This window comes from Eublepharis macularius, chromosome 4 (genome assembly GCF_028583425.1).
Source record: "Eublepharis macularius isolate TG4126 chromosome 4, MPM_Emac_v1.0, whole genome shotgun sequence".
Classification (NCBI taxonomy): Eukaryota; Metazoa; Chordata; class Lepidosauria; order Squamata; family Eublepharidae; genus Eublepharis; species Eublepharis macularius.
This window is the reverse complement of record NC_072793.1, coordinates 168458238-168475125: the sequence shown is the minus strand read 5'-3', so window position 1 is coordinate 168475125 and position 16888 is coordinate 168458238. Positions and strand designations below refer to the sequence as shown.

The following is a 16888-nucleotide window of genomic DNA, read 5'->3' as shown; positions in this document are numbered from 1 at the left end:
ATTGCATGGCATAGAGAAACCCACAATTTCCAGCTGAAGTTGTATACTTCTCATTGTGGAAGCAGTTCCAAAGCTGTGGCACAAACACAAAACAGACCCTGTTACTTGAAATACCACTTGGAAGTGGAGGTCAGCTTCAATTAGAAAGGGTGTTTTCCTACCAATGTTAACAAGTCTGCCATCCCTCTATTGAATGAATATTCTAATGTCAGCTAAGCAGTGTGCTCTGAGTGAAGCTTTTTTCACATTCCAAGCATTTATTCAGTTTCAGCTCTGTGCAGACTTTTGATGTTTATCAAGGCTTTGCGTCTGAGATGGATCCTTTGATGTCGAGTAAAGTGTCCTCTCAGTCTAAAGCTCTTGCCACATTCAAAACAACTAAATGGTTTTTCTCCTGTGTGAATTCTTAAATGCTGAATAAGGCTTGATTTGTGGGAGAAGCTCTTGCCACATTCTGAGCAGCTACATGGTTTCTCCCCTGTGTGGATCCTTTGATGCTTACTAAGGCATATCCTCTGGCTGAAGCTCCTTCCACACTCAAAGCATTTATATGGTTTCTGCCCTGTGTGGATTCGTAGATGCTGAATAAGGCTTGATTTACGGGAGAAACTCTTGTCACACTCGGAGCAACCATGTGGTTTCTCTCCAGTGTGAATTCTTAGATGTTGAACAAGGCTTGATTTAACAGAGAAAGTCTTGCCACAGTCCGAGCAGCTATGTGGTTTCTCTCCACTGTGAATTCTTAGATGTTGAACAAGGCTTGATTTAACAGAGAAAGTCTTGCCACAGTCCAAGCAGCTATGTGGTTTCTCTCCTGTGTGAATCCTTTGATGTCGACTAAGGTAGCTGCTCTGTCTAAAGCTTTTCCCACACTCCATGCATTTGAATGGTTTCTCTCCTGTGTGTATTCTTAGATGTTGAATGAGGCTTGATTTATCAGAGAAGCTCTTACTGCAGCCTGAGCAGCTGTATGGCTTCTCCCCTGTGTGAATTCTTTGATGTTGAATAAGATATGCACTCTGACCGAACCTCTTTCCACACTCTAAGCAATGATATGGCTTCTCTCCCGTGTGGATTCTTAGATGCTGAATAAGACTCGATTTATGACCAAAGCTCTTGTCACAATCTGGGCAACTGTGTGGTTTCTCCCCTGTGTGTATTCTTTGATGTCGGTCAAGGCATGATCTCCGAAAGAAGCACTTCCCACATTCCAGACATTTATAATGAGTCTCTCTTTGGATTCTTTGTTGTCCAATAAGAGCAAATCCTTCCCCACATTTATCATTTGTCCCTTTAAAAGTTTCCCATTGAATTTTGCTTTCACTATTTTGATAGCCTTGCAACGGATCCTCCTGCTTCTGTGTCCATTTTCCCTCCTGCATATTTGGTCTACTTGGATTCCTCAGGTCAGCTCCTTCCAACGACACTTTTGATGGTTCTGCCTCAATCTTGTGCTCCCAAACATCATCTGCAGGAATAATATGATAAACCCAAGAAGAGCAGAAGGAACAAAATAAAGCAGAAGAGAAAATTTTAACCATTTTTTAAATAATTACTTACTTCCAAAAAATAAAGAGGAAGCAAATCCTTACAGAGACAGATATTATCTAGCTATAAGCAATGATTCACAGACTATAATGATAGAACTACTGACATGCTATGAAAAAATAATTAATAGCTCCTATGAGCCCAAAAGTGGCATAAGAAGCAAAGTAAATGGGTATAGAAGAGTGCAAATCTTTTTGGGATGGCACTGTTAAGTCATCCATTCACAGAGTCTCTGTCCTGTCTCTGTATGATTCCTCATCCACTCTACTTGAGGCTGACAACTCTACACATTGTCTGCATCAGGCCTCTTTGGATCGCTCAGTCTCTCTCTCAGTGCACACACACAAAAGCATCATTTACCCTCGGAGGAAGCAGCCCAGTATGTCGATACATTTATTGCTGCTCTGGGCTTGCCCCCTTCCTGTCTGGAGTCCTGCTCCACCGAGAGTCCAAAGCTCATGATTATTATTATTAAAGGTATTTATAGCCTGCCTTCCTCACTAAGATTCAAGGTGGATTACACAGTGTAATTCAACACAATCAATGGCTGGGGCATTCAAGTAGACAATACAATTGGGTATAGATTGCAGAAATTTGAAAACAAGCAGAAATCCAATACGCAACTGATACGATGCTGAAACAAAAAATAAACAATTTGACATGACATGCTAAACAACGTAGAAACTTCTCAGTAGGAACATACTTACAACTGACAGTACATAGTAGTAGAATCCACAGTCCCTGTCCCTTTACCAATGAATCTCTCTGAACCATTTCCTTATTGCACAGCCTTATTACCTGTGTAAAAAAGCCTTCCTGAATAATTTGGTTTTCCAGTTTGCGGAAGCTGTGAGAGTGGGAGTTTTCCTGCCTTCTTCAGGTTGTTCCCTAAGGTGAGGGCCTCCACAGAGAATATGCATGTACTAGAAACAAAGCCCATTGTGGAAAAAATACAACGGGCTCTAGAAAGCTGTTGCTGGAATTTTTTTTTAATTATGAAACAGAACAATCAGTCATCAATGTTGAAAGATTTCTTTATATACAATGTTTTTGGTGAAGACTTTGTCAGAACTGGGAATTAACTTGCCATGCTGTGGTCCATGGACAATCCCAAACCCTGCCCTCCCCAATGTCAACTCTGAAAATCTCCAGGAATCTCACAACGTGGAGCTGGCAATTCCACATGGTGTAGTGGTTCAGCTGTTGACTCTGCAGCCCTCTCCCACCACGCTCCACCTCCCCCCACCGCAGGATCTCCCAACCTCTGGCACCTGACGGATACTTCTGTGAAGCTCCTGGGGCCTGTCTGGATCTTTCTGAGTAGACCGTCTTGCAGTTCTGCACACTCCATTGCTGTCTCTCCCACCTGATGGATGATTCTCTGGAGCTGCTGGAAATTCTGCAGGGTGTGGCTGGTTTGGCCCCGCCCCCTGCCTGGCGAGGCCAGGATGCCAGTGCTACTCTGGCCGCCCCGCCCTCACAGGCCCGGCAGTCTCATGGCCTCCTTGCAACAGGTGGGCCAGCGGCAGGCCTTCTGCTGGCCCATTCCCACCGGGCTGCAACCAGATTGGGGCGGGGATGGGCTGCCCATCCTGCCTGTTGATGGGGGCCAGGGACACATGACAGATGGGCGCCCTTCTGTGCCATGCCTGCATCAGGTCTGTTTAGACTGTTTGCTCAGGGCAGACACAGAAGCATCATTTGCCCTCAGAGGAAGCAGCCCAGCATGACAATACATTTGTCAATACAGCAGTGGACTCCTTTTGACTCACAGAGAAGTCATAGGCCATGCAACAAAGAATGGGCTGATTGTATAACATTTAACTAGCATTTACTACTAAAACTTGCAAGGAATAATGTTTGGGGCCAGGGGAGGAGCCTGATTTATCTTTATAGATACTACATTGTCCAGTTCCTGTCTACCTTTGCCATAGAGTAAATCCTGCTTGCTGGCAGTCAGTGCCCAACCTGACTTACGGGGTTCACAACAAAGGAACAGAAGAGTAGCCTATGCTGGGTCAGACCAGCTGTCCATCTAATCCAGCATACTGTTTCACACAGCAGCTCACCAGGTGCCCATGGAAGGGCTTATAAAGTATGGTTTGGAAACACTGAATGGGAACGTTTTACATCTTATAGAACAGATGGGCACAGGCCACATTATAAAGAATAGGTTGGCAGTAAGCAATTTAATATGGATTTAGTGCTAAGCTTCCTGCGAAGAAAATTTAGGTTTGCTGCCACTTTTTGTATGATTATTCTGAAAAATCCTGTACTTTTGTAAACACAGACAAAAAACCTGTAGTTCCACAAAAAGGTGCATAACATTTTAGAGGTTGATAGCAGGAATACAGCGCACCTGAATCTTCTGTTGTTTAACAATGCTCTACATTACACAGATATCTTCCCTGCACTTTGACTAAACATGGGTTTTAGTTCTCTATGCCATTAAGTTTCAGTGACACAATTTTTTGAAATTTCCCTTTTTTTTTGAAAATCATACATAATACACTGTAATATTACATAAATTACAATTATACAAAACAATATTCCGTTTGAAAGCCAGCTGACATACATTAATTTCTAACTAATAGACAACACTGTTTTATGCATTACTCTGCTACTAAATTTAATTAACCACTTTCTTTTTCATACCTTATATTCCCAAAATGTTGCAGCATAGTTAATTTTAATATTCACAAAGTATCATAAATTTTTAACAGTCATTCTTTCTGATTAAGAGTCCAGTAGCACCTTTAAGACTAACCAATTTTATTGTAGCATAAGCTTTCGAGAATCAAGTTCTCTTCGTCAGATGCCTGATACAGAGACTGGCCAAATACAGAAGAGCAGGAGAGAGAAGAGAGGCGGCAATTAGGGGGGGAGGGGGAGGGAGCAATCAAAACATTCCTTTGCTAGTATATGTAAACATCTCCTTTTGGTGTGTGTATCAGTTGGCTTCAAAGGAGTTTGCCCTGTTCGTTTGTAGCAGCCAAACAGCTAGACCATCCAATTCCAATGCACTATGGGCCTTCGACAACCACAGCTCTCCCTGCCAGATGCATCTGACAAAGAGATCTGTGGTTCCCGAAAGCCCACACCAGGTGCCACTGAGCTCCCCCAGACCCCACCTCTGTAAAGGAAATCTGTTACCTGTGGTAATGTGCAAACCATTCATAGTCCCTATTCAGTCCCAGCTTGACAGAGTCAAATTTGCATATGAATTCCAGTTCAGCAGCCTCCCGTTGGATTTTGTTTTTGAAAGGTTTCTGTTGAACTACAGTGACCTTTAAGTCTTTGATGGAATGTCCTGGTAGACTGAAGTGTTCTCCCACTGGTTTCTGGACGTTTCCATTTCTAATGTCAGATTTGTGTCCATTTATTCTTTTGCGTAGAGGTTGGCTGGTTTGTCCAATGTACAGAGCAGAAGGACATTGTTGGCACATGAGGGCATATATCAGATTGGAGGATGAGCAGCTGTAAGAGCCAGAGACAGTGTAGTTGATGCCATTGGGTCCTGTAATTGTATTCCCTGGGTAGATATAGGGGCAGAGCTGGCATCTGGGTCTGTTGCAGGGCCTGGTACCTGTGCTGGTGATTCTGCTGGCCGATTCATGATTGTAAGTGAGAAGTCGTTTAAGATTGGGGGGCTGTCTATAGGCAAGGAAAGGTCTTCCACCCAGGGCTTCTGAGAGAGAGGTATCATTTTCCAGGATGGGTTGTAGCTCACTGATGATACGTTGGATGGGTTTGAGCTGGGAACTATAGGTGACAACCAGTGGTGTTCTGTTGTTAGTTCCTTTAGGTTTGTCCTGGAGTAGGCTGTTTCTGGGTACTAGTCTGGCTCTGTTGATTTGTTTCTTCACTTCATTTGGTGGGTACTGTAGTCCCAAAAATGCTTGTTGTAAATCTCTTTCTTTCTGTTGTAAATCTCTTTCTGATTAGAATGTATATGTGTCTTCCAAAGCCTAGTGAATATAATTCTTGCCACTATCAGTAAATATTCCTATGAATAACTGGAACAATTTCAATGAAATAAAAAAACCATCTGGCTTTATCCTAAGATTAATGTTTCAAGTTCCCTGAATAACTTTATGAACCATTTCCCAGAAAAGTTGCACTTTTGAGGGGTGATCAGATGACAGTAACATTCTAAGGGGAGTTCTTTTTAGTATTCTTCACCTGAGGTTATTTCACCACAGATGTCTCGCAAGAGGGGTGGACTGCTTACTGTAATGATGTGTCCGTGCATGGCATTTGACTGTTGGTTTAAAGATCCGTACATATTAATGTTCTGGAACTCCATGCTCTATCTTACGCAGTGGCCTCCAAAAGTACTGTCCAAGTTCAAACCAACAATATTACTACTATGTTCTGCTTAAACAAACAAGGGGGCACTGCCTCCAAGGTCCATTGTACAGAGGCAATATATGTATGGGAACGGGCTACCCAGCATGGGATTACATTATAGACCATTCATATAGCTGGTTCCATACATTCAAAGGCAGACCTACTCGGCAGGCTAGGATGTTCAAACCACAAAAGGTCAGTTGGAGAGCATTACATCCACCAAGTGTTTATTCAATGGGAGTTCCCAGATACAGATCTCTTTGCCACTAGAGACAATGCCAAAAAGCCTACATTTTGTTCCCAAACAGAATGTGATAAGCACTCCATAGATGTATTCCAGATACTTTGGAAGGCAGCCTTTATCAGCCCCTTCCAGCCCCTTTCCCTCTTCAATAGGGTGATGGGCAAAATTCAGACAGAGACCACCACCTGCATGCTCTTAGCCCCCTTTTGACCCCAACAACCATGGCTTCAACAGCTCCTGAATTTGGCCAAAGACACTTCCCTCACGCCCCAGACCTGTTACACAGCATTTGGGTGCTACATCATGACTTGGCCAGGGTGCGCCTTACAGTGTAGCTGATTCTGTCACAGGGCTAGGGTTTTTTGATAAGGTTTAAATACCCAGAAGCCATCCATTAGTTCTCTTACAGGTGTAAATGGAGGAGGTTTGCTATCTGGGCTAACTCAAAGGGCCCACTGCCCTGTTAACTGCCCTTTACCAGTGGTTTTCTAATACTTTCTATCCCGACAATCATTAGGGCTTGCTACATCATCCTTGAAAGTGCATATGGCTGCAATTTTGCCATCTTATTCCTTAACCAAGGGCAAACCCCTCCTTTCTCACCATTTCTCTAAGATGTTTCTAAAAGGAATGTTGAATCTTCACCCATCAAGGATCTCCATTGTCCCACAATGGTCACTGTCACTTGTGTTGTCACAACTAATGTTGAAACTGTTCGAGACTTTTATAACGTTGCTAGAGAGCAGATAGCCAAAGTCACCCTTCTAGTAAAAGTCACCTCCATTATGAGAGTGAACGAACTGACAGCTTTGGGGATGGAGCCTCCTTTTCTCAAGCTGCCCACTGAAAGGGTGGTCTTCAGACCAAGTTTACAATTCTTACCTACGTAAGATTGTATCTAAATGTCACCTATCTGAAGACACTGTTTTGCCTGTTTTCTTCCCCACTCCAACTTCTGTAGCAGAAAGGGCATTACATCCACTAAATGTCAGGGGAGCTCTACTGTTTCATTTGGAAAGAACCAGCTCTTTTCACAAGGATGTACAACTCTGTTATTTGGGTCCTAACAAGGCCAAAGCATCTTCCACACAAACTATATCTAGGTAAGCTGTGACTGCAATTAAGCTTTGTTGTCAACAAGTTCAGTGGCCTTGTTCACTTAATGTTCAAACATTCCACGATGGGTCAAGCTTCTTTGGCAACATTTGTTTGAGGTGTTCTTCTGCAGTAGGGCAAGCTGTTCTTCACTCTTTACACTGAGAGCATCATCCTGCTTCCATGGTGTGTAGCTTGCTGAACTCTGGTGTAGGACTACACAGAAGAATGAAGATGAAAACAGGGTCGCACTTAACTATAACCGTTGTTCATCAAGTGCAGGCACACACTCCATTCCTCCTGCTCTACTATGAGCTCTCTGTATCTAGTTCAGACACAGGGACTCATGGCATCTCAGGAGAACTAAGGGAGGGTGAGCACTGTACTTTTGAAGCACGTGCCTGCTTGGGTTGGAAAACAGTACAGTGCAAGCTCCAAGAGGAGGAACAGCCCCTCAAAGTCTCTTAAAACAGTAGAATCCTTTCCGAGCAGCCAGTCCCATAGAAAACACTTGTTGAATAACAGTTACAGGTAATTGCAACCCTGTTTTCTCATACATTTGCAGAAAGAAGCCATCTACAGGCACAGTTGAAACAGTGGTCTGGAACTGAAAAAGCAGTAAGTATAAGCACAAATATAAGAGCCCTGAATTTACCCTCTGGCTTTTCAGAAAACAAAGAAAGGCCTCAGCTGGAAGCCTTGGCGAGTGGCTGCCAATCACAACAGGCAAAGCTGCATTTGAAAAAAAAAAATTTGGCTCCCACCTACTCACTCAGGAACCTCAGCCAAGCCAGTATTCTCTCAGGCGAGTTCCCCTTCTCTATTGAAGAGATCATTGTGGTGGTAAGAAGTATGATGTGCTATGAACACTCAAAAGTGCCACTCAAAGTACAAGTACCCTGAAACCCCAGGCTTTTTTTTGCCTTCTAGCCTTATTTTCGCATGTAGCCACCCTTTGCAAACAGACCTTAAAATCCTGCCAAGACAGAAGAAACCCTCACAGGTATGTATAGGGTACTTTCCTATTGACATCTCTACAGAGCGCTAATAAACACCACCACCAATGTTATTTTGTACTTGGAACAACAATCAGCTAAAGGAAAAAGGAGTCCTTACCCAGAGAAGCCACCAGCTCATAATTCTCCAGCATGACTTCCCAATAGAGAGCTCTCTGGCCTGTAACAAGCAACGCCCATTCTTCCAAGGTGAAAAACACAGCCACGTCCTGGAACATCACCATTTCCTGTAAGAAGATAGAGATTTCCTTCTTTATTAATCATCACAGGCAGGGTCCAATTAGCACCTTCCCTCTGCTCCCAGTCTCAAAGGAAATGTGCTTTTTCTGTGCAGGGTGCACAGGGTTCGGGAGAAAGCCTCCAGGGAGCCTCCATCCTTTCAAAGAGGCTGCATGCAAACCCAGAAGCAAAAAAAAAAAGATTCCTCTCAAAGTGCCCCCCTCTGCACATCTCCCAAATGACCCTCCTCCCACACCTGAGCTGGCGCTGTTTCCACTCCTGTGCAAAAAAGGCCCGGTTTCTGCCTCCTCTCTGATCTTGGTCGTCTGCCTGCAAAAGGAGAAAAAGATGGTCCAATGAATTGCACTTTCAAGTGCATTAAGATCTCAGTCCTTTAATAAATCTGTGTTTGGGCTGTGCCTTTTTTAGATCGCAGCCAGGTTTACCCATGGCAGAATATTGCTACATGAATTTTTTTTTAAACCCCTGCAGACAGAAAGATAGTGTGAAAGGAATTAAGCTTTTAACGTCTTTTACCCATGGTGGAATATTGCTATATGAATTTTTTTTAAATCCCTGCAGACAGAAAGATAGTGTGAGAGGAATTAAGCTTTTAACGTCTTTTACCCATGGTGGAATATTGCTATATGAATTTTTTTAAAATCCCTGCAGACAGAAAGATAGTGTGAGAGGAATTAAGCTTTTAACGTCTTTTGAAAAAAATGATGATCAATCAGAACAAGACACCGAATCTGAGAATCAGAATCTGACACTGAATTGCTTGATCAGAAACGTGTATTATCTAAATGGCAGAGAAACAGAGAAATGTGTATTATTTCAATGGCATCCGTTGCTCATGAAATAAACCCAGGGAAAGGTACTTGATTTATAAAAATACTAGAACAATTTGGATAAAATGAGCCAGGATGACTGGAGTTTGACTTGGAAGGTTGGACTTCAGATGTTACCATAGGTGTGAACGATTAAAAAGATTGCCCAATGCCACAGAAGATTAAGCCGATGTTTCCTAAAATAGAGGGAAACATCTAGAGTTTGTCACCTTATTAAGAGGAACTTTCCATGTGTATGGATGATCATTTGCAGAGATCAGCATGTTTTGGCAAAAACCAAGCAAGGTGGATTTGGCAAATTATCTCCATTAATAGCTATTGGTATTTCCATGAATACAATATTCATGTTAACCAAATTTGTGGAGCTCCTCCAGGATCTCTTCATAATTGGCCTTAGTTTTAACCATACTGAATAATTGTGTGTCATCTGCAAACCTGACCACTACACTGTTTGTTCCCAGCTCCAAATCATTTATGAACAAATTAAATAAACCGGGGCCCAATACCAATTGTTATGGGACCCCACTGCTTACTTCCCTCCATTGCAAGAACTGTCCATTTATTCTTACTCTACTTCCTGCTGTTTATCCCATTTTTAATTCATAATAGGACCTGTCCTAGTCGTATACAATAAGCAATGGATCAGACAGATGTCCTGGTAAAGGGGCAGGATCTGTAAACTATACTACTGGGTACGATCTGTTGGTGTAGATATGCTCCTACTGAGAGCTTCGAGATCATTTAATATGTTCATGTCAAATTACTTATGCTTTTTCTGCAGTGTTTCGTATCTATTTGGTTCTATGCTTGTTTTCAAATGTTTGTAATCCATTGTATTGTTTGTTGGATATGCCAGCTGTTGATGGTATTGACTTATACTGTATAACCTGCCATGATTCTCAGTGAGTAAGGCGGACTTTAAACAAACAAATAAATGGCAGGATAGTAGCAATTCTGAGGATGTTACCTTTGAGGTCCTGCTCTTTAAATTTGTGCCTAATAACCTAACTTTTTCCTCACGGATCACATGACTACAATTCCCAGTGTCATTGGTGGCAACATGTACCCCGACAACTGACTCCTCCCCAGCACTATCAACTTATTGATTTAATTTAAAGATTTCTACCCCATATTTCTGCCCCCACAGGACCACAAATTGACAGTGCAACCCTATCTAGACAGCATGTGATGGCTGCAACCTTCACACAAGCCAGGTAAGACACCATGTGGTCCAAACACCTGTCACAGACCACCCTCTTTATATTCCTAATAGTCTAATCACCCACTACTAAAAGGCCACCTCCCCACAACCCCAAAGGGTTATCCTCAGTACGGGAGGATATTGGTCTATCACTCAAGGAAAGGGTCATTTGGAAACAAGCTTCCCTCTCAGCCTGATGCCCTCCAAGCTTGAGATTTTCAGTCTCCACAGCAGAAGAGCTGTCAGCACAAGAGGGGGACTGTTCTGGTAGGGACCTGAAGGTCTCATCCACAGGCCTCTTTCTGTCCCTCAGCTTCTCCAGATCAACAACCCTGGCCTCAAGGGAATGGACCTCTTCCCTGAGAGCCAAGAGCTCCATGCGTTTAGCACACAGCCACAATTTCTGCCCAGTGGACAGATAATCATACATGGAGCACTCCCTGCAAAACACTGGATAGTCCCAATGCCCTGCTGGCTTTCTACCTTCGTAACTGGCAGTTTTTTTACAGGCGTTTTCAGATTGAAATGGGGTGCTTACCTGAATCTGTGCAGATTTGCTGTGCTACTCACCACCCTTCTGTTGATGAGGAGCTTGTATGGCCTTCCTCAGGGAACTTAGACTAGAGGGGTTCTCCCCTACTCCCTATCAACCTCCCTCACTTAACTCCCAAGCTCAACTCCCCTGTTAGAAGCCCTGTTCAAAAGCGCTGGACGCAAAGTCTAGGATGCAATCTCCCAGGAAACCTGTGTGCCTGCACTCTGCTTTACAGCCGTGAGGTGCAGTGCCACTCCCGGAGTTAAGACAGTCACAGGCAGCTGACTCACTCTCCCAGCTGGACCATGTGTTCCTAAAGCCCTCCCCCCAAAGCTAGGCCATTTTCAGACAGAAACACCCCAAACAGCTCAGAAACCATACAACCTCAAACGGACAGACATACTCTTACCCCTTTTTGCCTCTTGTGTTGTGTTTCCTGTGTCTGCCTTTTGGAGTGCTTTTGGTCTTTGCAGATAAAAAGGCATATTGTGTGCTCCAGCTGCACTGCTGGTATGTAGTATCAAACTGCTGATATCCACAATGATCTTTCTGCTGTTGGCTCTGTATGAACACATTTTTTCTGCATGCTTCTGTTTATTAATGTCCTTCTCATAGTATTGGCGGTTACTCCTCAAATGACGTTCTTGGAGTAACCGAAGTGTTAGTTTTTGGGGCTTTCTCTTTTTTGCTGGGTGTCCTCTTTTTTGAGTTATTTTTGGCATTGTAATGGTGTATAGGTTATGTATGGTGAGTTTTTAACAATTGACTTATTGAGTCCTGGTCATCTTGTGTAGCGGCAGATATCATGCTCCTCTCTCCTTACACATTCCTTTGCCAAATAGAACTATTTTTGGATCCAGAGGTACCCTTACCATGGAGTTTTCTGTGGCCACAGGGCATAAACCTGTAAGTTAGGGGTTTTAGATTAGTGCAGATATGTACACTCACAGCATCATTTTGTCAGTAGTGGGTGCCTTTCACCTTTTTAAATAGTCGTGTGTGCAAATTCTTGGTGTTGGTGCCTCAGCGGGGGAGGGGACTTGGCAGACGATTTACCTCACAGAAGAGAGAAAGAAAAGGGCTGTGAGTGACAGGGACTGCAGTTTCCCTGGAGAAATCCCATGCCATTTCTGCAATTTGCTGCAAGGAAGTGCTGCAGCTGGCGTGAGAAATTTGGGGCTGTCTGCTGACAAGAGGGAGCAGAGCAAGGCTCTAAAGTGAAGAGGAAGGAGGTATGTTGGTTGCAAGGAATGCCCAGCGCCAGGAGTCTCTCTGCACAGCCAGGAGGGGGACTTTTGTGGGTTGCTTTCCCAGCCCATGTATCAAAGCATTGAGGGTAGCGTGCCTGGGATGGTGTCTGCTCTCATAATCACTTTGCCTAGAAAGGGCAGATTAGAAACGGAGCAATAACTGGCCAGTGGTCACATCTTTTTTGTCGAGGTATGATTTTCTAAGTAGTGAGTGGATAACCACCTCTTTGAGTGACCAAGGAAGGTGCCTTGCGTTAGTGACTGATTTATTATAGACACTAAGGACTCATTTAGCTGGTCATGTGATTTTAGAAGCCAAGACAGGGAAGGATCAAGCGCACAAGTGGTGGCCTTCACAGATGCCAGGATACTGTCAATTCCCACCATCGACACTGAATCAAAATGGTCCATAAGCAGATCAAATGGTGTAATAAAGCATTCCTTCCGCCTTGTCTATATTACAGCCAGTATCAAAATCAGAGCATCTTATTTCTATTTTATCAGCAAGAAACTTTGCAAAAGTGTCACAGCTAATTGTCTGTTCTTGACTCAGTAAAGGTTCAGATTTAGGAGTCAGAAGATGTTGATACTTTAAACAACTAGAATGATGATTGTGAACCAGCTTGTGTAATGGCTGCAGAGAAAAAAGGTTTCTTTGCCACTATTACTGCATAGATCTTCCAATTGCGTAAGGGAAGGACTTCATTTGCAATCTTTTATAGCAATGACAGGAATATCAGACTATGATGTACACTCTCTTTTTATCAATTAGTAGATCTCAATGGGAACAATCTTAACCAGGTCTACTCAGAAGAAAGTCCCATGTTATTCAGTGGGGCTTACTCCCATGAAAGAGCACTGCAACCTGTTTATTGTTTGGAAAGAGGTCCTAGCTGAGCCTTCTCCTTGACACACTTGTTTTCTGTGCACAGGGAGCTGTTTCATACAGACATACAAAAATGGGAGCTCACCGCTGATAATCTGTGTGTTCTACTAAATGTACACATCTGATTTTATGTTGCATTATTTGTTTTTTCTCTTTTTAATATTGGCATATTTTCTGGCTTCACTGGACAAGGAGAAGGAGGAATGAATTATTCACAGCACTGGAACTGTTATGAAGCTACCAAATTTGGAGTCTGAGATTTTAGCAGACATTGACCACACACTTCCAAGAACAGCTTTGAGGCAACAAGACTAGCAATTTGGGATTTAAAAATGCATCTTGGTTCCTAGAAAATTTAACTCTGCACTCGGTAACACAATTGTGCCCCAAATTCTACAAAATTATAGCAGACCAAATTTGTGTTTAAAACACTGTGGGTGTTGGAGGAAAACCCTCCAAGCTCACTCTGGTTCTGCAAAAATTTAGGATTAAGAACAGAGGTGCTGGTGCAGATCTATATAAAATCTCCCAACCAGGCTGGAATGATCTTTCTGTTTACCATGCTCATCAAGAGATCTCATGTGGAGGGAAAGGAGAAGGCTGGCAAAAGACCTCCCCTTAGACATATTTGAGGTTGGGAGGGAACCAAAAAGGAGCAGAGCTGACCCGGATCTGCGAAGCTAAGCAAGGTCAGCCCTGATTAGTACTTGGACTGGAGAACACCAAGGAAGTCCAGGGTTGCTATGCAGAGGCCGGCAATGGCAAACCACGTCTGAAATCATGCCTTGCTAGGGAAACCCTCCAGGGTCTTCATAAATTGGTTGCTACATGGCCAAAAAGGGGGGGGGGAGGTACGCTTTTAAAAACACTTCTTGCGGCTCTTCGTATAAATATGCAAAACCGGGATTGCTCGAGAGGAATAATCCCACTTGGTTCCCGACAAAGAGAGGGGCGGGGGGCACACCTCCCTTTGCATAGGGGCAGGACAACTCTGGAAAACTGACGCCCCTTCTCCCTCTACCCAACTACCACGACCGCCCTACCGCCTCCGGCATCGCGCTTTCGCTGGAGGAGCCACTCTGCTGCTCCCCTCTCGGTTGAGACCGTTTAACTGCCACCTTCACCAGCCTCCTTCCAAACCGGTAAGTTCAAAACTCCACGCGAGCGGAATGTTTTGCCGTTGCCTTCTAGGACTCGCAGCTCTGTGGCCGCTTCAACCGTTCAAGGGCAGAAGCGTTTCTGCTCTGGTTCCACAGACCCTCTTTCCTTTTCCTTCTGCCCTGAGGGCAGCTTTCTTTCATCCTTTCACACCTGCCTGGTTTTCGCCCAGGATGCCGCCTCAAAGGGAAAAACAGATGGCTGCTCCCCTACAGATACAAGTCAGCAACAAAGGAACAAGTCCACGGGAAGCAAACTGCAATATTCAACAACAAACTTACAGAAAGTGTATTCAAAGTGCAAGTGCTATAAATAGTGATAATTCATACATATTGTGAACTCATACCCATATATTCATTCCATGATCCTCACAGATTTTCCAGGGAAAGCTACATAAACAGACATTGAACAATAGGGCTACAAGTCCATAGATCTTTTTGTAAATTCTTATCCAAGGTATTGTGCAAATACAAACAATCCTGAATCCTTCCGGATCGAATAGGAGCGACACCGTTGGAAATGAAAAGCAAAGTTCCAAACCACGCCCAATCTGGGGCCGGCTTCACGCTGCAGATTTCGTGACACCTTCGTCAGGAGCGTGCCATTCACTCCATCAAGTCAGGACACAGCACAATCCTGCGTTGATGGAGTGAATGGCACGCTCCTGACGAAGGTGTCACGAAATCTGCAGCGTGAAGCCGGCCCCAGATTGGGCGTGGTTTGGAACTTTGCTTTTCATTTCCAACGGTGTCGCTCCTATTCGATCCGGAAGGATTCAGGATTGTTTGTATTTGCACAATACCTTGGATAAGAATTTACAAAAAGATCTATGGACTTGTAGCCCTATTGTTCAATGTCTGTTTATGTAGCTTTCCCTGGAAAATCTGTGAGGATCATGGAATGAATATATGGGTATGAGTTTACAATATGTATGAATTATCACTATTTATAGCACTTGCACTTTGAATACACTTTCTGTAAATTTATTGTTGAATATTGCAGTTTGCTTCCGGTGGACTTGTTCCTTTGTTGCTGACCAGGATGCCGCCTCAGCAGCAGCCTCTGAAACACACTACCATACTCCCAGTGTTTCCACAGAACGCTGTCAGGGGTTTCACAAGAAATCGTGGAATAAATAATTTTGAAATATATAATAAATTCCAAATATCACGGTTATTAAGGTTATGTGAGTTCAGAGAGAAAGCGCACACTCTCTTTACAAATAAATTTCCTTTACAATAATTTAGGAATCATTGAACTCTGCTCCCCACCACTGACTTTTTCTGGCTTGTAAATGTTTTCATAGGCAGGGGTTCCTTGGGATTTGAAAAATTAATTTGGGGATTCCCCCATAGAAAGAAAGGTTGGGAAACTAAACTTTAGCCTGATGAGCTCTAAATGCAATTGTTTTAGTTCAGTAAGTATAGTTAAAGGAAATCCAATATTCTGTACCACTGATCTCACACTTGTGAAATGAAAACAAATTTTAAAATAGATCAGAACCCCTTTTTCCTGACAGTTTACTTTTCTGTGTGCAGGGACTTCTTGCTATGTAGGAGTATTTGACCACATGAACAGGTATTACTGTGTGTGCTGTAGAGGACACTATACTAGACATGCATCTGTGTAGATGAGGCACACTTCCTACTTGGGTCACTCTGGGGAAAACATATGTAAGATAGAAAATGTCTGCCACCTTTCCCATTCCTGTTCCAAAGGCTACTGTTCTAACATCCAGCTAAAGGGGGAAATGATGCATAGGCTCCTAAGGGATCTTTAAAACAGCAATGAATAATCAGAATAATGAATAATCAGAGGAAGTTTATTGGGAGGGAACAGACCTACAAGGTCACAGTCAAAGTAATCTTATGTATGATTCAGCACAAAATATTTAAAAGCCCACAAATACCTGTACACAGTCCCAACAGCTGCACAAAATCTCAGGCCAGGTGCAACATGAATCTCAGGTCTTGTTCAGAGGGAGTTTCTGGCTCTCGTGTGATATATTTGCTCATTAGCCCTGTTCATAAGCTACAGTGAATGCATGTGCAGTACAACCTACATATACTTGTGTACACCTGCAGAATTTTAGTTCAGTGGCACCTTAGAGCTCAACAAGATTTTCAGAGTGTAGAGTTCCCTTCTTCAGACACGGGTCAGGTGTTTACACCTATTTTTGTCAGAAAAATCCAACGTGCATTCACTTTCCAGATGAAACTAGGGACTAGTACTTAACAAAATATGAATCACACGTTCAGCTGTATATGCTTTTGATATAGATGAAAATTACTCAATGCAAATTTAAAGAAAAATCAAGTGTACAGTGTACACAGATTGTGAATGCTTTCACTGTTACTTGTGAACAGGGCTGTTTAGAAAGGCCATCGTGTGCATTTGGTGTTTTGAGTTATCTCACTGCTTCAGGAATCCACCTCAAGAGGACACCATGTGGAACAGGAAGGGGGGGGCAACACCAAGTGAGGTTAGACCCGCAGGGTTATAACGCTGCAATTAGAAAGATGGAAGGGGTCAGAC

General features: G+C 43.3%; 1 protein-coding gene across 1 annotated transcript; it reads right to left on the bottom strand.

Annotated features, from left to right (window-relative positions):
- Positions 1 to 257: 257 nt before the first annotated feature.
- On the bottom strand, positions 258 to 8477 carry LOC129327794 (zinc finger protein OZF-like). The gene is made up of 2 exons (XM_054976549.1): positions 8354 to 8477; positions 258 to 1468 (listed from the first exon to the last, which is right to left on the bottom strand). Exons 1-2 carry the CDS (start codon positions 8475 to 8477, stop codon positions 258 to 260), a joined length of 1335 nt encoding a protein of 444 aa, XP_054832524.1.
- Between the last annotated feature and the right edge of the window lie 8411 nt (positions 8478 to 16888).